This window comes from Electrona antarctica (assembly GCF_951216825.1).
Source record: "Electrona antarctica genome assembly, chromosome: 7".
Classification (NCBI taxonomy): domain Eukaryota; kingdom Metazoa; phylum Chordata; class Actinopteri; order Myctophiformes; family Myctophidae; genus Electrona; species Electrona antarctica.
The window spans coordinates 25,461,545-25,488,477 of NC_136812.1; the positions used below are offsets into that span (position 1 = coordinate 25,461,545).

Here is a 26,933-nt window from a genome sequence, read left to right on the forward strand (position 1 = left end):
TGAAATTGGGGTTTTCATATTAAATTGTATATTGCTATAAATTGTTCATTAACAGGATTCTCCATGTCTCTCCAGCTCTTTATTAAACAGCAACATTTATCCAATCAGGATACAGATTGGATACAGATTAAACAATTGAAATTGGAAGTCATGACACAAATATAAGCGAGCAGCCAAAATTGGAACTGGAACAGTGTATAAAATTGAAGCAGATAAATGGGTACTCTTTCCTGATTGGCTGAAAATTGGAAAATTAATGTTATGTTTATTAAAGAGCTGGAGAGACAGGGAGACCCCTGTTACTGAACAAGCACTCTACAGCAATGATTATTATCACAAGTGTACAGTACAAATGGTCTTCCACTGTGTCCTGCAGTCCCTCCAGTGATCAGCTCCAACAGCCAGAGTTACCTGGCACCCCTGGACTCCTCTGTGACTTTACATTGTCAAACAGAGGGCTCCCCACCCCCCTCCATCACCTGGCACAAAGACGGGCAGCCGCTACGCGAATCTGTGCGTCAGCGGGTGCTCAGTTCAGGATCCCTGCAGATTGCCTTCGTCCAGCCCAGTGATACAGGACGATACACCTGTAGTGCTGCCAACGTAGCTGGTACAGCTAGTGCGGAGATGAGCCTTACTGTTCAGAGTAAGTTATACTGAACCTAGTTTGAGCGACAGCTGTTACTGGTCTAGCAGTAGTTTAAACTCTCAACTTGTTTTGCCCTGACTAAAATATCAAACAATCCAAAAGAGACAAGCACATGTATTAATCTGTATATTCATCAATGGTGATATTTTTACGTTACAATGATTGTTAAACTGTTATATATTGCCTTTATAATCATTGCTATTAGATTGTTTGTTCAATAACAGGGGTTTCCCCATCTCACTAGTTCTTAGTGATTGGATGAAATCTTTATATTCTGTTTACTGAAGGGTGACCCCTGTTACTGAACACTTTATAGCAACGATTAGGCCTAACAAAATAATACTTTGGTCTCCGGTTGGCTGTCATTTTTGGGCTGAGTAGGTAGGGAATTTATTTTATTATATATATTATTTTTTTTCGTGGGAAGGATGGGTAGCAAGGAATTTATTTTATTTATTTTTTTATTTTTCTACTGCTATGATGGATAGGCTTCTTTTTTAATAACTTCAATATTTAGTATAGCTAGCTAGTGCTACAGGTTAAAAGACAAAAAATATAGCTAACGTTAGCTATAGCTAGCTCACAGACACTACACAGTAACGTCAACTGAACTTACAGTCAGCAGATGGGATCCACCCGTCGTGCTCTCCGGGACGGAGAAGCCAACTTTTCTCTCTCGTAGTCGAGTACGTCGTTAAACAACTGGGCTACTTTGGCTTTGGGCAGGTGTACGTTTTGTTGGGCTGCAAACAAACTTTATTTTGACTTTGTGTGACCAGGTGGTCTCACCAAAGAGAATTTTAGTGATACAAAGATCACTAAAATCTTTGTATCACTGACTGGTCTGACTCGGTCGGATTCTGACTGAAATCTGACTGATTTAATAGTCAGTCAGGCAGGCAACCGGAGATTATTTTGTTAGGCCTTACTACCAGAATATGGAGCTTTAACATTTTAACAACCCAAAAAATTAACTTTAGTTTTAACCAAAATATATAATTTATGGCATCTTTAATATATTATTCTATATTAATGGAATATCATCTATCTCCAGTCCCTCCCTCCATCCGCAGTGCAGAATTCGACATATCAGTGGTGGAGAACAGCCAGGCCCAGTTGGTGTGTGTGGCAGAAGGGGTCCCCCAGCCCAGCCTGTCCTGGGAGAAGGAGGGTACCCCTATCAGCGAACGTACTGGGGAGTATACCATCCTGCCTTCTGGGGAGCTGGTTGTAGACAATGCCCAGGTGAGAATTAGACTGAAAATACGTTTGACAGTCAGCCAGAGAGTGTGGTTTGTTGTCGGACGTCTGGCGCAGTAGGTACTGTAGCACCTGAAATAACTGGACTTATTGTTAGGCTTGATAAATGACAGTGAAACAGCCCCATGTGTTGTTCTTTATTACAGAAGATGAACATAACGAGGAAAACCCTTAGAGAGTGTTAAAGAGTAAAGTATCAACTTTGATGGAATTGTGCGTATTGATCCTATTGTATAATGCAGGTATGGCTGTGTGTTTTGTGTGACATGTGTGTATTGTTCTGTTATCATAATTGGTATTTCCTTCTTCACTCCCCTGTGTTTGCCCACTAGCCTGAAGACGCAGGCAGCTACACCTGTGTGGCCACTAATGCAGTGGGACAGGACAGCAGGACAATGACACTGTCTGTGCACACTCACCCTGCCTTCACAGAGCTGCTGGGGGATGTGGCTCTCAACAAGGGAGAACGTCTTCTGCTGGCCTGTGGGGTTACTGGCATCCCCCCTCCCAAGATCTCCTGGGCCTTCAACAACAACATCATCCCAGGTATAATATGAACACACACACACACACACACACACTCACAATCGCACTCACACTCACGCAAACGCAAACACGCACATTATTTCCCAAATCTAGAAACTAAGATACTTAACTTGTTACACATATTGACAAAATATGGACTTGCCGGTAACTGTCTAACCGTACAGGAATACCATGTGAATGATCTGTTGAGTAGTGGTGTTATTCTTAAGCGTTGTGTTGTGTTATTTTTGTGTTGTGGTGCTGTAGCTCACTATGACCACATGAACGGTCACAGTGAACTGGTGATAGAACACGTGACTAAAGACGACTCTGGAACCTACTCCTGCGTGGCAGAGAACAGTGTGGGAACCATTAAGTCACTGGGTTTTGTCTATGTCAAAGGTAAGAGATCACCTGACCTGAAACCTTTTCGCACAGACATTTGAACTGTATTTTTTCTAGCTACCTCTTTTAGAGATTGGTGCCGAAGCTTTTTTTTGTATTTTATTACTAAGAAGTTTATTCCATTTGAATCCTGTATGTTCCCAGCAACATCCTTCTGAAATGTTTGATGCTACTTATTTTGATAATTTCATTTAGTTTTATGCAGCACCAGCAACATGATGACCCTATGAGACAAATTCAAACCCATCTAATCTCAAGACAAAAATGTTGGTCGAAACTGCTTTATGACTTTAGGAATGTATGTATGATGAAGGGCAGAATTATTTTTATGCCCCTTCAATTTCATTTCTGTGGAATATTTTGAATTGGACATTATAAGTGAGTTGTGCTCTGTGTGTGCGTGCAGAACCACCCATCATTGACGGGGACCTCCACTCCAACCGTATTGAACCGCTGGGAGGCAATGCCATTCTCAACTGTGAGGTTCGAGGAGATCCTCTACCTACCATTCAGTGGAGCAAGAAGGGGGTCAACATCCAAATCAGCAACCGGATTCGCCAACTGGACAATGGCTCTCTAGCAATCTATGGCACAGTGGTAGGAAAACAGACCAGAAAGTAGTTTTATTTTTTTTATTTTTTTTAAAGAATTTCTTTAATAAAATAAATTAATCAAATTAAATTATACATTAAGCAAAGAGTACAATGGTAAAATAAACGAAGTAATTAATAATAGTCATTAATGTAGTCAGCACCATAGTCTGTAACATAGGCATTAACATAATTTTTTGTATTATGTTTAGTTAATACATTTTATTGTTTGGCTTTTTTTCAGGGAGAAGATGCAGGGAACTACATGTGTGTGGCAACCAATGATGCTGGAGTGGTTGAAAGGAGTGTCACACTCACCTTGCAGAGTAAGGGTCTTTTATTTTTATTTTGTATTTATTTATCATGAAACACATTACATAGTAAGTCTAATCCTTACAAAAAAACTGAGAATGGGAATTCAAATACATTTAAGTCTTGACCATTTAAATCCTGTGCTTTGTTGACTGGGTTCCCCCATGGATCTGTACTTGGCCCACTCCTCTTCACCAAATCTCTTTACCAGGATAGAGCCGATCTACAAGCTCACCACGTGTCGATGTAGATCGTCAATTTGAACTATTTGACTACACCAGGCTTTTCAAAGCGCACGTATGTGTGGAATTTACTGTGGACGTACAGCACGTTTGAAAAGATCCAATTCATATCAATGATACCGGCTACACCAGGCGCGCAGATAACGAGAGCACTGCATACACAGGCTTTAAAATAATATGCGGGGCTCACGTGCATCACACGCAACATTCTCTGGTGTGTGCCGAGGGTAAGGCATAAGGGTAGGCAAGGTAGGGCCCTAAATCTTCTCTCCCGTCCCAGGTACACCCACCATTGTTGTGGAGCCGGTGGAGACAGTGGTGGATGCAGGGACCACCGTGGTGATGAACTGCCAAGCGGCTGGTGAGCCCACTCCAGTCATTGAGTGGTCCCGCCAGGGACGCCCCATGCTGGCCAACGACCGCTTCTCTGTCCTGTCCAATGGCTCTCTCAGGGTCAGCAGTGCCCAGAAGGAGGACACGGCAGAGTACGAGTGTGTGGCCAGGAATCTGTTAGGGTCAGTGCTGGTCCGGGTCACTTTCACTGTACGAGGTGAGTCACAACTCTTGGTTTTCAGTTTGCAAAAGAAACAAAAAAAGGTAAAGTGGGCTCTTATAGCGCCACCCATTGTTAAATTGAAAAAAGGGCTTTGTTAAGACCTCCATAATGTAATGGTCAATGCCTGTGTGGAAATTCAGAGTGATTGGTGCAGCAAGTGAGGAGCAGCGACAGTGCCTCAGACAGACAGACATTTCGTATTATATGTTGGATATTCTGTAATTGCAGTAAAATTGTCAACCAAATAGCGATGATCTTTTGTTCTCCAGTACACGGTGGCTATTCAAAGTGGACGGAGTGGGGACCATGTAGTGTGTCCTGTGGTGCTGGGGCACAGAAGAGGCTGCGACAGTGTAACAATCCTCGCCCCGCCAATGGAGGGCGCCACTGTGCAGGGTTAGATACTGACAAACGCAGCTGCCAGGGAAAACCATGTCCAGGTAAGCATCCTCTAAAGAGACAGAATCTACATGTGCGTGCATGTACAGTATACATGCCTCTGTGCATGCTTTCAGGTACATACTGTACACACATCATACTACATGCGACTCAGTGTGTACTGTGTGTTCACTATCAAGGTTGTGCACTTTATTTTGTGACAGTGGATGGTAACTGGTCAGAATGGTCCTCCTGGGAAGAATGTTCTCGCACCTGCGGTCAAGGTAACAGGACCAGAGTCCGGACCTGCAGCAACCCTCCAGCACAGCATGGAGGCAGGCCGTGTGAGGGCAAGGCAGTGGAAGCCATTATGTGTAGCGTCAGACCCTGCCCTGGTGAGTCAGATCGGCACAGCATCCCATTAAATATATTCTCCAAGTATACTGACTGTTATATTGCAACAATAGCTGTTTTTATTCATTCCTGCCATCTACAGTATGTCTATTGAGCAGTGTTTTGTTGACTAATACTAAGACTAAAAGACTAAGTTAGTTGACTAACACTATAGACTAAGACTAAACAATTTCAGGAGACTAAATAGGACTAAGACTAAATGGTGTATTATTCTAAAGACTGACTAAATAAAAACCTGCTGAAAACATTAACACGGCTATTGAGTGTGATGTTTACGTGTATGGACTGTCTGCTATACAGTGTCAGGGAACTGGGGTTCCTGGCTACCATGGAGCCCATGCAGCGAGACCTGTGGTAAGGGCATGCAGACCAGGGTCCGACTGTGCAACAACCCCCCTCCTGCGTTTGACGGGCCGCAGTGCGAGGGTCCAGACACTCAGACACAACTCTGCAAGGACAGACCTTGTCCGGGTGAGGAGGAACAAACACATGGTTTAGATGTAGACACTAGTAATTCATATACATATAGCACCTTTCTAAATGGCATCGTATGATGTTTTACACAGTATACATAAATAATAAACAAATACAATAACAAAAAGATTTAATTACATTCTAAATGAATGACTCGCTTACAGAATAATAATTTTAAAATGTTAAAAGCCTCTCGATCTATTATCTACTGCGACTGTAGTCTAGTGGATGTGAAGTGCATTGTACAATACAGACATTTTGAAATGGAGCATGGCTGAAATGTAACCTGTTCCTCTCCTCTCCTCACCCTCCAGTGGATGGGAAGTGGTCATCATGGGTGAGCTGGGCATCCTGCAGTGTTTCCTGTGGGGGCGGCACCAGACAGAGGACACGCCTCTGTGCTAGCCCCGCCCCTCAGCATGGCGGCAGGCAGTGTGAGGGAAACGACGTGCACATTGACTTCTGCAACAGTGACCCCTGTCCCAGTAAGTCACCCCATCATTTGTATCCAATCTTCTCCAACTAGGTTTCACATAATAAGCACAATGAAGATAAAAGCCATGCTGGAGATATGTTTCTCTGAATGCCTCTCTCTGTACAGTATCTGTCTGTCTGTCTGTCTCTGTGTGTCAGTCCATGGTAACTGTATCTGTATGTGTATCTTACGGTGTCTGTCTGTCTGTCTCTGTGTGTCAGTCCATGGTAACTGGGCCCCATGGAGTAGTTGGGGTAGTTGCAGCAGGACATGTAATGGAGGCCAGACGAGGCGCTACAGGACGTGTGACAACCCCAGACCAGCCAGTGGAGGCAGAGCGTGTGCGGGAGCAGACACACAGATTCAGAGATGCAGCACATCCAACTGCCCTGGTAAGTATGTGTGTGCCGTGCGTGTGCACCAAGTATGGCCATGACCATGTTCTTGCGGGAGTGCTCTGGGGTTGCAACAATTAATTAAACATTTAATTGATTATAAAATCTAATCGACAATCGATCATTTAATAAAATAATCAATGTATAAGATCCCTATTTTTTTTTGTCATTATAGGTGAAGTTTCCAAAAATGTATATTAATAATAATAATAAATATTTCAAAAAGAATATATATAAGCTCACAAGGCATCGCATTGAATTGTCAAAAAATAAATCGGTAGAATAATCACTAGATTCACTACACAAATGGTGGATAGTTGCAGCCCTAGTGTGCTCATATTGTGGGTGTGATGTTGCAGTGGATGGTGCCTGGGGGGCGTGGCAGCCCTGGGGAGAGTGCTCAGCTACCTGTGGCGGCGGGGAGAGAACTCGACTCAGAGCGTGTAATGGTCCATCTCCCAGCAATGGAGGTCGGCTGTGTCCGGGAGACTCCTCTCAGCTGTCCAAGTGTAACAGCCAGGCCTGTCCAGGTATGGTGTGTGTGTGTGTGTGTGTGTGTGTGTGTGTGTGTGTGTGTGTGTGTGTGTGTGTGTGTGTGTGTGTGTGTGTGTGTGTGTGTGTGTGTGTGTGTGTGTGTGTGTGTGTGTGTGTGTGTGTGTGTGTGTGTGTGTGTGTGTGTGTGTGTGTGTGCGTGCGTGTGCGTGCGTGCGTGTGCGTGCGTGCGTGCGTGCATGCGTGCGTGTGTGTGCGCGTGCTTTAAATGGGTGAAGTGTTTGTATGTAACGTGTGTGTTTGTATTATTATGATTTTTTGGTTTCTCAGGTGGGCCCCAGACAGCTCGTGGCAGCATCATAGGAAACATCAATGACATTGAGTTTGGCATTGCCATCCTCAATGCCACCATCTCAGACAGTCAGTCAGGAGGCAGAGTCGTACAGGCTACAATTTCGAATGTACCCAGGAACTTAGGTCAGTTCATCTTGTATCTGTTCCCAGTGGACGTTTGCCAGCTCCATGCAACCAATTTGTATTGCTTAGCAGTAGACTGACGCTCATAATAAAAATGTTTTCTGTTTGTAACTTCTTATCCCAGGCCCAGCCATGAGGAAGCTGATCTCCCTTCTCAATCCCATCTACTGGACCACGGCACAGGAAGTAGGGGAGGCTGTCAATGGTTACACGCTGACAGGAGGTGTCTTCAGGAGGGAGACCCAGGTGGAGTTTGCCACAGGTAAGAGGCCCATGCTCTGAATATGTTTGGATTACAAGTGGAACATCTTAAAAAAGATAATGAGTTGTAGAGATGAGATAAATTATCAGTGTTATTGTAGGTGTATGTAGCATCTGTGTCATGTCATTTTTTGTTGCTAGGTGAGATCCTGAGGATGACTCATGTTGCCAGGGGGCTGGACTCCGATGGAGCGCTGCTGTTGGATATAGTAGTGAACGGACACATCCTACAGCTGCCCTCACATGCTGACATCAGCATCAAGGTACAGAGGCCACTTCAGTACATTTAGAATAGTAAAACCAACAAACACACACCCTTTATTAATTATATTAGCTGCAGCTGTGTTACAGTTGTACTGTCTAATGTCAGTCTTGCCGCCTGCAATGTTTTTACCCTGCTGTCGTTTCTTTCTTTTTTTTATGATCAGCACTTTTTTTAGTTTTAGTTTTTTTTTTACAAATAAACAGAAAAGAAACAAGCAACAACAACAACAACGGAATACAAATATTTGTGGACATTATGTATGAGCACAAAAACATAAACAAGGATAAACAAGATTAAAAAAATAAAAACAATTGTTTACACAACCAATAACTGGCTGTTTAAACTGCTAAATCAGCTGAGGGTTTAAACCATTATTGTTGCCACAGACACCACACCAGCACCACAATAATTCAACTTTGACATTCTGTGTTGATGTTGTAATATGGGACATTGTTCTAATGTGTTGTACTGTATACAGGACTACACAGAGGACTACATCCAGACTGGACCGGGGCAGCTGTATGCCCTGTCCACACGCATGTTCAGCATCGACAGGGAGAGCGTGCCTTACTCCTGGAACCACACCATCACCTACGACGTGTCCAAGGGCAAGATGCCTTATCTGGTGGAGACACTGCACGCCACGGCCATCAGCGCTCAGTACCACCCCCTGGATGAGGTGCTGGAGTATAGCATTCATGCCACCATCGCCAAGGGTGAGATATCATGTTTTCATATTAACAAGTATGATGCTGCCAGAGTTTGTCATAATAAAGGCACTAGAGTTCCAAGCAGATGGGCAGATTTTACTCTGAATAGCCCCGCCTTCCATTTCCTCCCAAAACCGGGAGGTATAATGTTCCATTACTACCTCACGCAGAGCATCGGCGTTGTGATCAAAACCATGGAGAGCGCTGTAGATTCAGAGATAATAGCTAGAGATAAGATTTGTCGGCCCGTAAACAAGGAAGTGAATGCTGCGCGCATGTGCAAATCATGTCCGGGAGCTCTGAACAAGGTGTTGTAAGGTATAAAGTACAGCAGCCTTGTGTTCATAAAACAGAAAGATTGGGTATTGGGTAAGACTGACGTTATGTATCTTTCAGGACCTTTCACTGCTTCGTCTCAACCAGTACGCTATGGCTCTGGTCTCAGCCACCGCGGTGGATATTTTGAAATTGGTTGGCCTATTGAATACGACTCACGTTATAAATTTAGAGACTTTTCGAAGGCATAGCGTGGTTTGTTAGATTTTTGGATTCTGAAAATCTACTTGACAGCTTGACAGCGTGTACTGTAGACCAGCTATTTTAGCTAATTTTGGATTTATTTGAAAAGTCTAGGCGAAAATAGTCAAACGTAGTCAAATAAGTAATGGTTATTTACTTATTAACCATGCAATGATGTTTAGCCAACATTGACTGAATTATTCAGGGAGGTTCAATAGGAAATTGCTGTGAATAGACAATATAGACTGTATTAATGCCAGTATGATTGTTTAATGAGCTTGATATTAGTACACACTGCAAACACACCTTGACAATCTCCTTCAATCTCCGCTCTCTTTTTTCTCCTATATTGGTCTCTCTTACAAAACACCAATTTCACAGGCGATCGCAGTAACCAGTGCCCTCATGGCTTCAGTCTGAATTCCGCTGGGCCTTATTGTGCAGGTAATGTGTCAAGAACAACATCATACTAGTCTTAATGTTGTGATATTTAATTTTGTGACATATAGAAGTGAAGAAATAATAATAATAATAATAACAACAACAATTTTACAAAACTACACTGTTGATTTAAATCCTTGTTTTAACCCATTTAGACCTGGCATGACATCACAGGTCCAACCCTTTTTCTTGAGCTTTTGGGCCTGTGGCTCCCTGACTAATACTGCATGTGTTACTCTTGTTAATATTTACAATCTGAGTTAAATTAATATGGAGGTTTTTACTGTGTACTGACCCGTGTGTTGTGGTGGCACGGGTGTTTTGTGTATTCATTGTTGTTTATATGCTGCAGATGAGAATGAGTGTGAAGTGGGGAACCCCTGTTCACATGACTGCCACAACGCCATGGGCACCTACTACTGCTCCTGTCCACGGGGACTCACCATATCTGCAGATGGAAGGACCTGTCAGGGTACCCAAAGCACACACAGCCTGTTAGCCTTCAATAGTAGCTTCCATGTACTCTAGACGCCTGTATTTCCATGTTACATATTCAGGCATTCAACACATCTTAACACTTTTATAGACACTAAGACACGCAAACACACACACAGCATAAAATACCATAGCCTACAATTAGTATTACATGATAGACAAATAATCGTAATTCATTGATTCATCTGTCCTTGATCTCAGATATTGACGAGTGCTCTCTGGGCGGACACGTTTGCCATGATGCACAGGACTGTGAGAACACTATTGGCTCTTACCGGTGTGTCATGCGCTGTGGGCGGGGTTTCAGGAGGACAGCAGATGGTCTGAGTTGCACAGGTACAGTGAACTGATTTTATATTTTATCAAAGTTATGCTGCTTTATTTTTTGTTAATAATGTTAATCATGCTGGTTTTTAATACCATTCATTTACAGATGTGAACGAGTGTCAGGAGTCCAACCCATGTAACCAGCACTGTCTGAACACAATTGGGAGCTATCGCTGTGCCTGTGAGCCAGGGTACCAACTCAGGAACCGCCGCTGTATAGGTTAGACAATTACTCTTGCAATAAAGACTTTCCCCATTCCCAGCTTTCCCATTCCCTGAAAGGATCAACTTTACACTTGTTAGTTTACAGTAACCTAACCTCTCCCTCTTCGTCTCCATAGACATAAATGAGTGCAGACAGAGGGTTTGTCGCTCAGACCAGCAATGTAAGAACTCACGTGGTGGTTACAACTGTATTGACCTCTGCCCCAATGGCATGACCAAAGCTGCCAATGGGACATGTGTAGGTGAGTGTTCAACCACTAGATGAAGGGACGGAGTTCCCTCTCACTCAGTTACTCTGGATAGTCCAGAGGTGGACAGAGTAGCCAAAACCTGCATGTGCTAAAATAAAAGTATTCATGCATGCATGCACTCTAAACCTAAGACATAAGACAGTGCCTAGTGAAACAACTACTGATTAATTTAATCCGATCCGATTTATTGTTTAAATAATCCGATTAATCATAATAAGTCTGTCCTATTTTGTTAAGAAGTTTGTTGTCAGCACCAGCATCGTCCAAGCTCTACATTTTGTCACACATCATGTCAGTACTCCCAATCCCCCAATATCAACAAATTATATTGCTGTGTCCCTGGTGGCCTCCTGTAGACATTGACGAGTGCCGAGATGGGACCCATCAGTGCCGATACAACCAGATCTGTGAAAACACCAGAGGCAGTTACCACTGCACCTGCCCACGGGGCTACCGCTCTCAGGGCGTGGGGAGACCTTGTGTCGGTATGTGCATTCTTTCTATCCACACCCCAAAATCCTGTGCTGCCCTCTCGCCCCTTCCAGACACATTCACACTATGTTAAGTAGCATGACAATGTGATTTGTATTGATCCTGCTGTACAAGTGTAATAAAGGTAAGTCTAAGGTGTAATGACATAAACTGCAAGTAGAGTACTTGAAATATTTTGTCGTAGGTTGATCCCCACCATACTTCTATTACCTCCCATAACCCATCCCACCATCTGCATTGCTTCTGCCAGCAGAAACCTTTTGGCACTCTCTCTGACTCACCTCTGTTTAAATCACTGTTTAATCCTGCTGACATCGGCCTGACATTACATGCTGCTGCTACTGCTTGCTTGCATCACTATAATGCTGCAAAGAAGACCCTCCCCCAACTAACTCAATACCTTTCAGAGGACTAACATATTATAATGTCCTTTAATTTGGAAATGTAAATTGATATTAATCCATACATTACATGGTCAGATAAAACTTGTAAGAGACAGGATAAGGAAAGAAGGACCAGATGAATGGAAATGTAGCCTGTAAATGAATGACCAGCACCTCTGTCTCTCATGGCTCTGTCACTGTCACCTTTCACTCTCTTTCACCTTTCCCGTTTCAACCCCTTATACTTTGGGTACTGGCTACTTCTTGGAGTCGCTATGCTTTTGTAATGGCATACATTGACTGTCTCCCACCCCCCATGTCATGTGACATCATTAACACTGATATTTGATGTCTGTCTTTGTATAACATGCAATGAATTGGATATTGCACCTTACATCAAGATTAGTGCTATTTGTTTTTTTGTATTTTGACATTTGATTTGGATTTTGTTTTCTCCATAGAACATAATGTCAAATTGAGTTATCATTCATTCACAGTCATTTGAAGTAATCATCTTCAAATCAGTTTGCATTTGATATGAGAGATATAAAAGTTAATCTCTCATTCAAATCATATGAATGTATTCATAGTCTCAATACATTTCTGTCTTTGGGACATGAACATGTATTGTCATGCAATGGGGTAATTGTCATTTCCCCTTTTCTTTGTCCCCTCTCATCTCCCTTCTCTATTTTCATGGCCTGCCCTTTCTCATTACCTTCATTTATGCATCTGTCCTTTTTACTATTGATCATTCACCTCCCCTTTGATTACTCCTCAACCCCAATATTACTTTACTTCCTCCACTATCTCTACCTCCTCCTTTCCTTCCATCCACCTTCTATGGTATCTTTCCTTCGTTCCCTGGTGCTGGTCTTTCTTTGTGCTGAGGGCAGACATTAATGAGTGCCAGCGGCTCCCTCAGCCCTGCGCCCACCAGTGCGTCAACACTCCAGGCAGCTTCAAGTGCACCTGCCCACCAGGGCGCCATCTGCTGGGGGATGGCAAGTCCTGCGCTGGGCTGGAGAGGCTGCCCAGCTATGAGAGCTACTCATATGGCTACCGGGCCTCCCAGTCATCCCCCGAGCAAAGCTCCCATCAGCGCCTGTTCCACAATCTGGCCTCTCAAAGCTACCACTCCTATGGAGCCAGCATGGGGCAGCGCTATAGGAGTCGTAGCCGCAGAGAGACCCGCGCGCAAGGCCCACAGTGGGGCATCTTCCCCTGTCCACAGGGGTTTGAGGCCAGGGGTGGCCTCTGCCTAGGTAACTATAGGCAAGACTAAGATGGAGAGAGCAGAACATGGAGATGTTTTTGATGAATCTGCTTGCTGTGCTGAACTTTGCTGCTGCTTTACAGCTTGTTTGTATGTCGTCAATCATTTGATTGTGTAAAGTGAGCTAGTAATGATGCACTGTTTTATCCTCTGATTGTGTCTGAATTGTGTGTGTGTGTGTGTGTGTGTGTGTGTGTGTGTGTGTGTGTGTGTGTGTGTGTGTGTGTGTGTGTGTGTGTGTGTGTGTGTGTGTGTGTGTGTGTGTGTGTGTGTGTGTGTGTGTGTGTGTGTGTGTGTGTGTGCGTGCGTGCAGATATCAATGAGTGTGAGGTGAGGGACACGTGTCAGCATGAGTGTATGAACACCCCAGGGAGTCACAGGTGTATCTGTCCTGCTGGTTACCGACTCATGACCAACGGCAAGACATGTCAAGGTAAGAACCTGCTCTGTGTCCACATGAGCGTATGGGCTTTGTTTATGGTTATGTCAGAGTGACGTGACGTGACACGGCCGTGGTTTGTGGCCCGCCGGTAGCAGTGGTCAGCCAGCCCTCCCAGTTTCCCAGAGGTATTCAACTTTTTCCTTTTTTTAGGGCGTGCGTGCGTGCGTGCGTGCATCGATGTTCTGTATGATCACCTCAATCTGAGCTTCAATTCCGGGAAAAACGCAGCTAAAGAGTGTCGCTAAAGATAGTGTGGACGCAGGGAAAATATTCAATGACATCACAACGCGGAAGCAACGCGTTGCCAGGCGACGGAGATGACAAGAACCAGTACAAATACTAGCAATGCTGGATGCATTATAAACGTTCAATGTCGTTCAATGTCATCCTAGGCGATCTGTGACTTTTAATAAAACCCACAAATGTTCGGCCCCCGCACAATCATTCTACAGTTGTGGCCCCCAGCCTAATCTAGTTGAATACCCTGCAGGAGCCAAATGTAAAATAGTAGGATTGTGCAAAACTCAGACAAAGTATTTTTTCCAAGTTTCTGCCCGGCTCTAATCTTTCACTTATGAGCATACAATATAATTGGTAGTAATGTCCCTGCACACTGCTGTGTTTTTGGAACCGAATAATGGAGTGAATTTCGGGTGTGCGTTTTCTTCCCACTGTTTTTCCAAATCTTTCCAGTCTGCAAGGAAAGCTGGATGCTAAGATAGCGAAAACATAGCTAAACAGTAGGTTACACAATAATAAAAATAAATAAAATTCCACCATTTGGTGTTTTCTTCAAAACACACTACTCCTTCAGATTTTGTCCAAAACTCAAACATTATCTCTGGTATCATCTGATCATCCCATTCCAATTGGCTATGACAGCCTTCCAAAGTTTGTGGGCACTTGGTAGGCAACCCGTGCTCTGAGGAGCACACTTTTATAATTGTTCTTGTTTTCTATGTCTACAGACATCGATGAGTGTCTGGAACAGAATATCCAGTGTGGATCCAACAGGATGTGTTTCAACATGCGAGGAAGTTACCAATGTATTGACACACCATGTCCACCCAACTACAAGAGAGACCCAGCCACAGGGTAAACACTTAAACTATCAGCATATTCTTTAGGTCTACTTATCACAAACAGATTACTCAATGCTCAGGTAAACAGTTGTTTGGTGGAGAAAGGAAATAATGCCCCCGTTTAAATGCCCATGGGGAGGAAGAGGAACTTTATTACTCAAATACCTCAGGCCATACATCATAAATCTATGAATGGATGCATTCATTTATAAATCCTGTCTTTCTGTAGATTCTGTCTGAAGAACTGCCCTCCAAATGATGTGGAATGTGCCCTGAGCCCCTATGCCCTGGAATACAAGCTGCTGTCACTCCCCTTTGGCATTGCAGCCAATCAGGACCTGATTAGGCTGGTGGCCTACACCCAAGACGGTGTGATGCACCCCAGAACCACTTTCCTAGCGGTGGACGAAGACACCACGTTACCCTTCGCCCTGCGAGATGAGAACCTAAAGGGAGTGCTGTTTACCACACGGGCATTACGAGAGCCCCACACTTACCGCATGAAGGTCCGAGCTCTGTCCTTCAGTGAGGACGGTGGCATCGAGTACCAGACAACCTTCATTGTCTACATCGCCGTGTCCGCCTACCCCTACTGAGTGCACTTTAAAGAAGGGGACCGTGAGGGGTCTTGCAAAGCACCACTGAGTGCAAGCAAGTGTTGGCGGCAACTGGCTGGCTGTGGTTTGAAAAAGATGCTGCATCAGTCAACAGACTGAAAAAAAAAACGTACTTGTTTGGAGTGTGAGAGGTCACTATGGGAGTACAACACTGCAAACTGAGAATGGATATAGAATGGGAATAACGCAAGAGAGAGGCTCTTTTGGTTGGAGGAAAATGGTTATTTATTGGCCCCATCCCCTGGAATCCTGTTCATTTGAATTATTCAGGACTTTGTCATTCAGAAGTTGTTTTTCTTGTCTTGTCCCCCTTGCCCCTACATACCGGTAGTTATTTATGGTCGACCAAGTCCTCAGGGCCAATACACCCACCACTGGCCCAGAATGTAGGTCCAACCCTCCTTACCCGACACAACACTAAAATAACTCAATTTAGTCTATAATTACATCTACCTATGATTAACTTATTGGGAAGTGCTTGAACGTGAAAACGTGGCAGTCCCACCTTTGCCAATGCCATTGTATGAAACATCACACAAAGCAACAATGTGAGGTGAAGGAGCTGTTCGTTTCATTAGTATGATATGGTGCTAATCTTGGCAAGAGAAAACTTGACTGAAAAAAAAAGGAAAAAAAACTCATCCTCAGGTAATTGCCCATTATAACAAGGTTGCACAATGGGATCAGATAGAAAGTAGTTAAAGCATCATTGTCTTATTCCATCCAATTACCAAGATGTATTCTATTTTTATGTGTATATAGGTGTTTGTTTTCTGATAATGTATTGCTATATTGTACTGTATTCATTTTTTTTAAATAAAACGAAATAAAAACGTAATAAAATGACAAATATACACTCAAACTCTGCATTAGGATCTGCAACACAGCCTCTAGAAAAGTGTTCAATCATTGTCAATTCATAAACATTTAGCTATACTATGACAAATGTTGAACAATTATGCTTGTGCATGAATATATGACTATGTACAGTATATATAACAGCTTTCATCTTTTATTTCATTTGAAAAACATAAAAAAGAATATGAGTAAGGCATCAGTTACATCAGTTTAGTATGTAGTATTATAATCTTGCTCAATCACTGGTTTCCGCTTGATATTCACACGCCAACAAATTATTTTCATTTGCGTTTAGCTAGCCAGTCATTCATTAGAAATTGTTAATGCATGGATGCATCACCACTGACAAGAGTATTTGACGATGAAATGTCTGATATCAACTAATGATTATATATTAATTTGTTATTAAAACATGTTGATGCATTCATGATTTATCAGAAAGCACAAGTGCTTGATTGGAAATGAGCTGAAAAAACACAAAATTCCCCTTATCCGTTCGGAAACTTAACATGAGTCATTTATAATATGTGAGCAAAACACATGGACAAGCCTACTGTGTTATAACTCATTTGGCAACAAAGGCAATCCACCAGAGATAAGGCAGACAAAGTAAAATGGTCTAGGTCTCCCCCTGCTTATAAAAAAAATAAAGCAAATGAATGAATGTGTAGTATGTCCACAAACAGAATATCAAATTAAACTCCATTTCAATGCAGAAGATTGGAATTTTGCGACCCAAAGCATGTTAAAAAGGAACAAATGCATGCATGCATGAAATGCTTGAAATTACATAAGGATCATGCAAGTATTTGAAAGGTAAGATGACTTACTCTTGTTCAGTTACATTTCCATATGCACTGGACTCAAATATTGTCTGAATGGTATGGCTAGTGCACAAATATAGCTATACAAGGAATGAAATATTGAAGGGGAGACGAATCAGACTTAAACATAGTCTAAAAACAATTCTCATGCCGACACGTAATGTTCCTGAAAGTGAAGGGGGAAAAATGCATCACCTATTAAATGGAATAGCAGAGCCAGTTATTCTATTCCCTGTACAGTATATTTTTGAGTGGACACAATAGTGATGAAAATAGACAGTAAAGTGGGATTAAAGGGAGTGGAGATAGCAGTGCTGCATTATGGGTAATAATAATCCCTAAGTGGGACAGGCATGGTGGATGGATAGATGGAAGGCCCCCCCACCCTCGACAGGCATGGTGGATGGATAGATGGAAGGCCCCCCACCCTCGAGGGAATGGTGGATGGATAGATGGAAGGCCCCCCACCCTCGACAGGCATGGTGGATGGATAGATGGAAGGCCCCCCACCCTCGAGGTAATGGTGACCCCAATAGAAAATCCACCTCCCTCCTGCGACTGCTTTTCAGGAGACTGCTAGATGGCCAGGAATAGGCAATGAGTGTATGTGGTATCTTAATGAAATGAGATGAATGCTTCCCCCCCATTCAGCACAAAGAATAGATAGTGATGGTAAACAAATACTGTTTTCTGGGAGTTTTCCTGAGAGAAACAAATTAAGCATCTGTGGTTAAGTGTGTGTGTGTGTGTGTGTGTGTGTGTGTGTGTGTGTGTGTGTGTGTGTGTGTGTACAGTAGCTAGCTACTGTGCTGAAACTATTGTTTTCTGTTTGTTGTAAATACGAAACATGCCCGTCAGCACAAATGTATGTGAATGACAGTTGTTCATATGAGACTGTATACTGTACAGGTCCATATTTATACACACTGTATATACAGTATGTAATACACACAAACACACCCTGTGAGGAATAACATTTGATAGACTGGATCACGCAGGGGGAAAATAAACAAAATCTGTTTTCTTTTTTGCAAAAAGTGACTCATTTCATTTGTCGTTTCATGTCTACTGTCTAAGTCACATTGGGTTGAGAATCAGATTTCCTTTATGTCCCTTTGCTACGTATCCATTAGTTTACTTTGTGTACCGAACCACTGCAGTCTCAGTAAGGTGGGTGTAGAGCTCCTGCGTTAGACCGTCTTCCTGGCTGTTAGTACCCTGACGATGCAGCCCACTCCACCTGCTGACAGTGCCTGCAAGAGAGGAAAAAACACATTACTGATGAAGTGGATATTTTTTAGGGCTGCTAGCCCCTCCTATAAACAGCTATAGTGTAGATTCTGTCTTAACAAACATTAAATGCCATTGACAATGAATGGAGAATTCATGTCATATGTGTCAAATCGGCATATGTACAAGTGTGATTTTTCAGTTATCTTAATTAATCTTTATAAACGTTAGGCCTACCTTCTCATGCCACTGCAGCAGGACTGCACTACTGTTCTCCGATGGTTTTTCGAAGCCTTTGTAGATGTACTTCATCAGCAGGTCCACACCGTTGTTGTCCAAGGACTGGACTCCTTTCTCTATGTCACTGCTTTTAAAGGCACTGAGCACTTTCAGCACCAAACCTTCAGCACGATCCTTGTGGGTGACAAGTGAGAAAAACTAAGATTGAGACCTAACCTACGAGGGGCCACAGTTTAATACAATTTCTTCAAAGAAGCAGATCCCACAAACCGTCTCAAGCACGCAAAATCGCAAATACAAGTTTGAGACATTTATAGCCACACTGTACCTTTCTCTGGTCGTTGAAAGACCAGAGGAAGAAGCTGTGCGAGTTGAAAATAAACGCTGCAAGACAGTAAACAGGATCTATAAAGTGTGCAGAAGAATTCTTTGCATTTTATTTTTGAGCCCCTCCTATGCCCAGCTTTGCAGGTTTGTGTAAACACACACATTGAAGATAAAAGTGAAGACGGAAAAGTGAGGACGGAAATCGTGATTGGCCAGAATGAGATGATGTATTCACACAGGTGTGATTTTTGAGGGGCGCCAGCCCCTCCTGTATACAGCTTTTTGTCAACACAAACATTAAATGCCATTGACAATGAAAGGAGAATTTACGTCATGTGTCCGAGCAAATCGGCTAACAAACATTAAATGCCTTTGACAATGGAGAATTTACATCAACATATTTTAGAAGTGTATTCATTTCTTAGTTTTTCAGGGGCGCTAGCCTCTCCTACTACTGTATAGTGTAGATTCTGTCCTAACAAACATTAAATGCCATTGACAATGAATGGAGAATTTACATCATGTGTCTGAGCAAATCGGATAATTGCTAACGACTGAATGACAGAGCAAATAGACATGTTACGTCATGATGACAAAAGCCTCTGACACAAACACTGATACGTTATGTATATATTGGATCTCTCATTTCTCTTGGTGATCAATTAAAAGTGGGCATAAGTGCATCGGGATGCTGTGTAGTGGGAAAACAAATCACACCTGTGTGAAGTGAGGGGCGCTCTTATCATTATACATCATCATACATCATCTCATGAACAACTGAATGTATGTGATTGGCTCGCCGATTTGCTCGTCTACAGATGACGTAAATTGTCCCTTCATTGTCAATGGCAATTCATGTTTGTGTTGCCACAAATTTACATCATATTTGAAGGACATTAGGACATATGACCTAATTTCTTCTTTCATTGTCAATTTAGTTTAGTTTATTTTCACATTATGTACATAACAATATGGAAAAATAAAATAAATACAGAAAGCAATACTTCAATAAGAAACAAGATTAGTTACATACATGATGTGCCACAAATATGAGACGAGTGGGGACAAAAAGCTGTATATAGGAGAGGCTAGCGCCCCTCAAAAATCACACCTGTGTGAAGTGAGGGGCACTCTTATCATTGTACATCAGCATGACCTAACATGTCGATTTGCTCAGACACATATGACGTAAGTTCTCCATTCATTGTCAACAATGGCATTTAATGTTTGTGTTAGGACAAAAAGCTGTATACAGGAGGGGCTGGCGCCCCTCAAAAATCACACCCGTGTGAAGTGAGGGGCACTCTTATCATTGTACATCATCATGACCTAACATGTCGATTTGCTCTTCTACATATGTAAATTTTCCTTTCATTGTCAATGGCATTTAATGTTTGCGTTTCCACAAAAAGCCGATTTGTTCAGAAACATATGACGTAAATTCTCCTTTCATTTTCTCCTTTCATTGTCAATGGTAAATGTGACAAGAGTTCAGGACAAAAAAGCTGTAACTCATCTTTTCATCATGATCATGTAAGATGACAACTGAACTGAATTTATGTGATTGGTTAGCCGATTTGCTAGACTACATATGACGTCAATTTTCCTTTCATTGTCAATGGCATTTAATGTTTGTGTTGCCACAAATTTTATTCAGGCACATATGACGTAAATTTTCCTTTCATTGTCAATGGCAAATGTGAGACGTGACGAAAAGCTGTATATAGGAGGCCCCTCAAAAAGATTCAGTTGGCTAAGCAGAAATCAAAGAGGGGATATCAAGACAAAACTCTACTTCGCCGAAAAAGGAACGCAGAGACAGCGAACCTGGTAAAATCTGAGACAACAGGATAAGACACAAAAGATAGAAGTGTAGAAATAGACTGTGATTAGAATTTACATGCAGAAGGGAATATCAGGGATGAAACTTTGATAACAATAGGTAGGACAATGGAGGAGAAGTTAGAATTATCTGTCATACAACATACGTATTGTAAACCCCAAACAGATATGGACAAGTAGGCCCAAGCAGATGCTTGAAGCAGATTGATTGATTGATTGATTGATTGAAATATTTATTAACAGTTTGCAGAATTACAGTACATTTCAAGCACAAACTCAATACAAAGACTGTTAACTGTGAGTGGACGACCCAATTAAGCATTACACTTGTTTACAAGAGGGTCCACCATGTTCAATTCATCAAAACATTTAGAGACGTACAAATAGACACTTCTATATAGTCAAAGAACAGAACAGGAATTCATCATAGAGGTAAAAAGGGAAAAGAAACATATACAGTGAGGGGAAAAAGGGGGGGCGGTGGGGGGATTCAGATTTTTACGGGGGCCAGTTTCGAATTGCAGCCGTCCGTAGGTGCCCTTTGAGAGCGGTTTTGAAGGAGTCAAGGGATTCGCATGTCTTAATGACTGTTGGTAGGGCGTTCCACATTTTGGTGGCATAGGAGCGAAAATAATTTAGTCCCTTGTTTGTGCCGAATCTGGGTTGTACATGGTTCGTTGCACTCCCTCTGGTGTTGTGGGTGTGGACTTCGTTAACATTAAGGAAGTATCTAGACAGGTACATGGGTATCTTGGTGGAGTATCGAATCTTGTGGACCAGACTCATTGCAATTTGCAAGATGCTGTACTCTGTCATTGACCCTATAGTCCGGAGGCTTAGTGAAAGGATAGTGCAATTGTGGATAAGCGTAATTTTTTGCATGATGGTTCGTTAGGGTCAGTTATTGAATTTTAGCCTAGGAGCCCTTGTCAAATATCCATTTTAAATATCAAATTGCAAGACATTATTATCAATGCAATATGTGAAATATGTGAAAATCCGCCTAGTATTTTTCAGACTATATACATCATAAAATGATCAGATTATTTCCAAATGACTTATTTTGACATTATTAAAGTCACAGAACATGAAATATCATCAATAACACCTTTATTGCAATGAAGAATACATACAAATTAACTAGAACTCGACCGGCCATCGGACGGTCTCGCGCCACACCATCCAGGTGGCCAGTTGTCCGGGTGGCCACTTGTGCAGGGTGCCCACTTGTTCAGTCAGACTACATTTTGGGTGCGGTACTGAACCATACTGTAGCGTACTGTACTGTACCATACTGTACCGTACTGTACAATACTGTACTGTACCAGACTGTACTGTACTGTACTGTACTGTACTGTACTGTACTGTACCATACCGTACTGTACTGCAATGTACCATACTGTATGTTACTGTACCATACTGTATGTTACTGTACCATACTGTACCAGACTGTACGTTACCGTACCGTACTGTACTGTACCATACCGTGCTGCTGTGTGTGTGTGTGTGTGTGTGTGTGTGTGTGTGTGTGTGTGTGTGTGTGTGTGTGTGTGTGTGTGTGTGTGTGTGTGTGTGTGTGAAGTGAAAAGAGGAGGGGTCGGTGAATGTGGAAATTGTGATATAATTTGCATCACAGCAAAATGTTGCACAATAACAGTATGGCACACAAAAGCAATATTTGTACAATACATATGACAGGTGAGCGGAGGCAATGTAGTGCAGATGGATTCCTGTGGCATGTAGAATTTGTTTGTGCTTCTTCTGTCGTATATGTCCTTAGACCTTCAGCTCCATTGCAGCAAGCCAGTCCAGTGTGTCATTGTCTAGGTCAATTAAGCCTTGATCATTATTTGGTGGCCGGTATGTGGGGCAGCTGGTCAGCACGTGTTCCACAGTCTGTAATGGATCCCCACTTCTGCATGGATGCACCAAAGCGTCCCACACCCGTCCTCAGGCGGTTGAGGGTTGTCCACTCCCTGCGGGGGAGGCGCTGGCCAGGAACATCTGTGAGATCCTCGATGTAGTAGTGAAGCCTGGAAGGATCTGCTGCCTTCCACTGGTCCCTCCATCTTGCCTTCACCCAGGAAGCCTTGGAGGTGTCGGCTGGTGTTGTGCCGAGCAGTTCCTGGGCCTGTGTGGCAAAGGGCCGCCGGGACTTGAGATGCGTATGCTGTGGTGTCTCTGTGACGACCTTGTGGAGGAGGTGAGATTTGCTCAACTGTGCCTTCCGAGTGAGGGCCAGTGTGGCTGCTTCTCGCCTGACCTCTGCTGGGGCGATTCCAGGCTGAGGCACAGTATTCAGCGGCAGGGAAAACTAGGGCCTCGGTGGAGATGCGCAGTGTCTTTGTGGTGACTCCCCACGTGGTGCCAGCTAGATGCTGTATCAGTGCGGCACGGGCTTTCCCTTAACACTGTCCAGGTGTTGTTTAAAGGACAGTGTTCTGTCGAGCTTCACTCCATGTATGTCGGTGAGGACTGGGACTGTAGCCGGGCACCGTCGACCATGATGTTGATTTGGCGAGTTGCTTCCCTTTTGTAGAGGTGGAACATTGTTGCTACAGTCTTCTCAACACTGAGCTTGAGGCGGCAGTCCTTCAGGTATGAAGAAAGGGTGTTCATGTCCTCCGAGAGGCCTTCCCCTATACTGCTTCCCAGGATGGCTTGCTGAGCAGAATTGCCAAGTTTCGTAGGAGAAGCCGGACGGATAAATATATTGGTTTGCTCCCCCTTTCCATTATAGTACAAGGATATGCATCATAGTGTGAAACATGTTATAGAGCTGTGCTTTCTGCCTAGCTGTCACAATTGCATTTGCAAAGTGGGGAACAGTCCAAATTTGTATTACTGCATTTTCAGGTACTACACTACAGTCACCTTTACAGGTGCATCTGATCAGCTCTCTGCAAGCTCTGGAAACCTCTGGATTGGTCAGCCAAACTGGCACCCATGACCCTTCTTCCTTAACCCACCCATAGTTCTGTGGAGAAGGAATCACTTGGTGGCTTCGTGTGCTGGTGGCCCAGATGCCCGCTTGGTAGACTGCAATAGCCTAGGGGAACCCAAATCTCGAGCCCTGCCTATGTTTCACGCATATTCCGGTTGTGACACAACATATGCCTTAATAGCCGGGGAGCCAGTCACCCAAAATTTGAGAGGACCTGTGATGTCATAACATACTTTTTATTTGTGTTTTTTTCTATTCATTTGGTCAGAGCAGACCTCTCATCCTGTGTTCCTTTTAATGACCAAGTTAATAGAAAAAACACAAATAAAAAGTATGTCATGACATCACAGGTTCATCTCTATTCCCGCTCCCCGGCTATTAATGGAAAGGGTAAGAAGTCAGCTTGGCGGACCTGGCAAGCCTATGATGCTGCCTGCGACAGAAACATTCGTCAATCTGATAAAGCATCCCTTCCAGCAACTAGATGTTGACTGCCAGCACTTCCGGGAGCTTGAAAGACTGACAGTAATTTTGTACGACAAATCCAGTCCTTTGAGCTCCATCAACGAAAAAAGAAAATAACTCTTCTGTGAACAAAACGATAGAGAAATTACCTCCCACCCAGGGTGCACTCACATGTGAAACGGGCAGTCTACCAAGCAGGCATCTGGGCCACCAGCACACAAAGCCATCAAATGATTCCTTCTCCACAAAACTATGGGCCAAGGAAGAAGGGTCATGGGTGCTAGTTTACTGACCATTCCAAAGGTTTCCAGAGCTTGCAGAGAGCTGATCAGATGCACCTGTAAAGGTGATGTATACCTGCCAATGCAGCAATGCAAATTTGGACTGTTCCCCACTTTGCAAATGCAATTGTGACAGCTAGGCAGAATGCACACAGCTCTATAACATGTTTCGCACTATGATGCATATTCATTTGTATTCTTCATTGCAATAAAGGTGTTATTGATGATATTTCATGTTCTGTGACTTTAATAATGTCAAAATAAGTCAACTTTATCACATTTGGAAGTAATCTGATCATTTTATGATGTATATAGTCTGAAAAATACTAGGCGGATTTTCACATATTTCACATATATCATTGATATTGATAGTCTTGCAATTTGATATTTAAAATAGATATTTGACAAGGGCTCCTAGGCTAAAATCCTTTAGCATGACATAAAGAAGCCTCATACAAAATTTGGCGCTTTTATCCGCAAGTGCACTATTCTCCTAAAAAAGTGCACTAAGCCTCTGGACTAGCCATCCCAGTCTGTCAAAGTGGGCAGGGGTGATATACGGTAATAAACTAACCTTGATGTTCTGGTTCTTTGTGTTGATGGGTGGGTTCTTCAGAACAGCATGTAAAGCCTCTGTGAGATTCCCTGTGCGAAGAACGTTAAGGAAGCATAATTCTGTAGATACAATTTAGAGCAACTTACAAAGATCATGAATGACATTTACATGGTAAATGGTCAAGTACTGGAAAGAAAACAATTAACTGCAACGAACAAAGTTACTGGGATATTACCAGGTATTAAACATTAAACCTAGCATTTGTCTTGAACATATCTAAAGAACATTAGTATTCCACATAGATAGCAAATGTGAACAAGTAAACAATATTTGCATATATAGTAAGCTAGCATAGTATACCTGTAGCACCTCTCTCTGCTCAAAATACCCCTCTTTCTGACACAGGAACTTGAACTGAGGTGTATTTTGAGGTATATGATACAGACTTATAAGGCAATATATGGAATAGCTACACGCTACAGTACTCCCTCTTTTAAAAAGGACCAATGCATCGATTAACAGCCTGAATAATTGGCAGGCTACCCCTTTGTTAGAAAGCAAATGTTTACATATTTAACGTCCATGTAGCTGTTTACTATTATGTGTAGAAGCAAAACGATATTATTTAGCATTATTCCAGCAGCAGCAGCAACCCTTGGAATGTGGGGTGTTTTTTTCTAGACAAGTCTGGACAGTGATTGGCCTTTGGGTGCAAGAGCTGTGGATGTACACCAAGACGCCTATCAATGAACGAAAAGAGCTATCGTCTAATAATAACGTATGTAAACAAAGACATTACGTAGGCATACATAGTGTGCCATTTTGCAAACCGTATAGCCTAATTCATTGAAAGGATATTGTCTGATGAGTGAATCAACCTCAGCTTCGTCAGGACCCACTTGGTTTTCTCCTCCGTCCTCCTCGTCCACAAATTTGTTCTCGTCGTATTCATCCACGTCTACTCGCCTGAAGCGGTCGGACACTGTGTTCTTCGACATGTTGCAACGTCTGGGTGTTTTATTTTGAGTAAAAAGAGGAGAATTTAAGCTAGAATCCCGGCCTTCGCTAGTCCTTTCTATGGCCAGCAGCTCCCTTTTCCTCCCGGCACTGTTTTTCTGGCAAATCTAAGGGCACTGTTCTTTTGGCAAATCTAAGTGAGCAAATATAAGACTTCCGGGGGACGATCTCTTCAAAATAAGAGTACCCTCTAGAGTATTGAAAAAAAGATTAATTTGCACATTAAAACTATAAATTAAGCATTTAAACGATGCTATAGGACACACATTATGTTTCTGTGTAAAAATAAGTAATAAGTAATGTTTCTGTGTAAAGATAAGTAATTAAAAAGTTATCTAAATGGATAAATGCTATTCACTGGAGAGCATGGACTTTATAAAGTGGACGCTGGACAAAAATCCCTGCTATGTTTCGACTAGTGTGACATACGCACGCGTCCGGGGAGACCTCCTCTACAACACCACACTGTCCGCTAAGCAGCAGAGGTGTAAAACAAAAATTGGCACCAGGTCAGATGTAAAAAAACTTAAAAAAACTTCCCATTTCCAGACTACAGTGGACTAAAGTGGACGCTGGACAAAAATCCCTGCTATGTTTCGACTAGTGTGACATACGCACGCGTCCGGGGAGACCTCCTCTACAACACCACACTGTCCGCTAAGCAGCAGAGGTGTAAAACAAAAATTGGCACCAGGTCAGATGTAAAAAAACTTTAAAAAACTTCCCATTTCCAGACTACAGTGGACTAAAGTGGACGCTGGACAAAAATCCCTGCTATGTTTCGACTAGTGTGACATACGCACGCGTCCGGGGAGACCTCCTCTACAACACCACACTGTCCGCTAAGCAGCAGAGGTGTAAAACAAAAATTGGCACCAGGTCAGATGTAAAAAAACTTTAAAAAACTTCCCATTTCCAG

General features: G+C 42.8%; 2 protein-coding genes across 2 annotated transcripts in view; one reads left to right on the forward strand and one right to left on the reverse strand.

Annotated features, from left to right (window-relative positions):
• The window catches only part of hmcn1 (hemicentin 1), a gene marked incomplete at its 5' end in the record, with an annotated part of 387,265 nt that extends 369,981 nt beyond the window's left edge, over positions 1–17,284 (forward strand). The window contains 26 exons of the mRNA XM_079505442.1: positions 377–646; positions 1,704–1,894; positions 2,242–2,455; positions 2,702–2,836; positions 3,246–3,436; positions 3,674–3,755; positions 4,264–4,533; positions 4,809–4,979; positions 5,142–5,312; positions 5,632–5,802; positions 6,120–6,290; positions 6,502–6,672; positions 7,035–7,205; positions 7,498–7,644; positions 7,769–7,906; positions 8,047–8,168; positions 8,649–8,886; positions 9,781–9,843; positions 10,193–10,312; positions 10,537–10,671; positions 10,769–10,882; positions 11,004–11,129; positions 11,495–11,623; positions 13,603–13,722; positions 14,700–14,826; positions 15,043–17,284. Of these exons, the coding sequence (XP_079361568.1) occupies positions 377–646; positions 1,704–1,894; positions 2,242–2,455; positions 2,702–2,836; positions 3,246–3,436; positions 3,674–3,755; positions 4,264–4,533; positions 4,809–4,979; positions 5,142–5,312; positions 5,632–5,802; positions 6,120–6,290; positions 6,502–6,672; positions 7,035–7,205; positions 7,498–7,644; positions 7,769–7,906; positions 8,047–8,168; positions 8,649–8,886; positions 9,781–9,843; positions 10,193–10,312; positions 10,537–10,671; positions 10,769–10,882; positions 11,004–11,129; positions 11,495–11,623; positions 13,603–13,722; positions 14,700–14,826; positions 15,043–15,409 (4,325 nt within the window). The 3' untranslated portion in view covers positions 15,410–17,284. The remainder of the gene's footprint in view (positions 1–376; positions 647–1,703; positions 1,895–2,241; positions 2,456–2,701; positions 2,837–3,245; positions 3,437–3,673; positions 3,756–4,263; positions 4,534–4,808; positions 4,980–5,141; positions 5,313–5,631; positions 5,803–6,119; positions 6,291–6,501; positions 6,673–7,034; positions 7,206–7,497; positions 7,645–7,768; positions 7,907–8,046; positions 8,169–8,648; positions 8,887–9,780; positions 9,844–10,192; positions 10,313–10,536; positions 10,672–10,768; positions 10,883–11,003; positions 11,130–11,494; positions 11,624–13,602; positions 13,723–14,699; positions 14,827–15,042) is intronic.
• Positions 17,285–17,752: 468 nt separating this feature from the next.
• Positions 17,753–26,120, reverse strand: arpc5b (actin related protein 2/3 complex, subunit 5B). Its single transcript, XM_079505783.1, has 4 exons — positions 25,855–26,120; positions 25,016–25,087; positions 18,580–18,756; positions 17,753–18,365 (listed from the first exon to the last, which is right to left on the reverse strand). The coding sequence occupies exons 1-4, from the start codon at positions 25,993–25,995 to the stop codon at positions 18,303–18,305; spliced, it is 453 nt and encodes a 150-aa protein (XP_079361909.1). The 5' UTR covers positions 25,996–26,120; the 3' UTR covers positions 17,753–18,302.
• Positions 26,121–26,933: the final 813 nt, after the last annotated feature.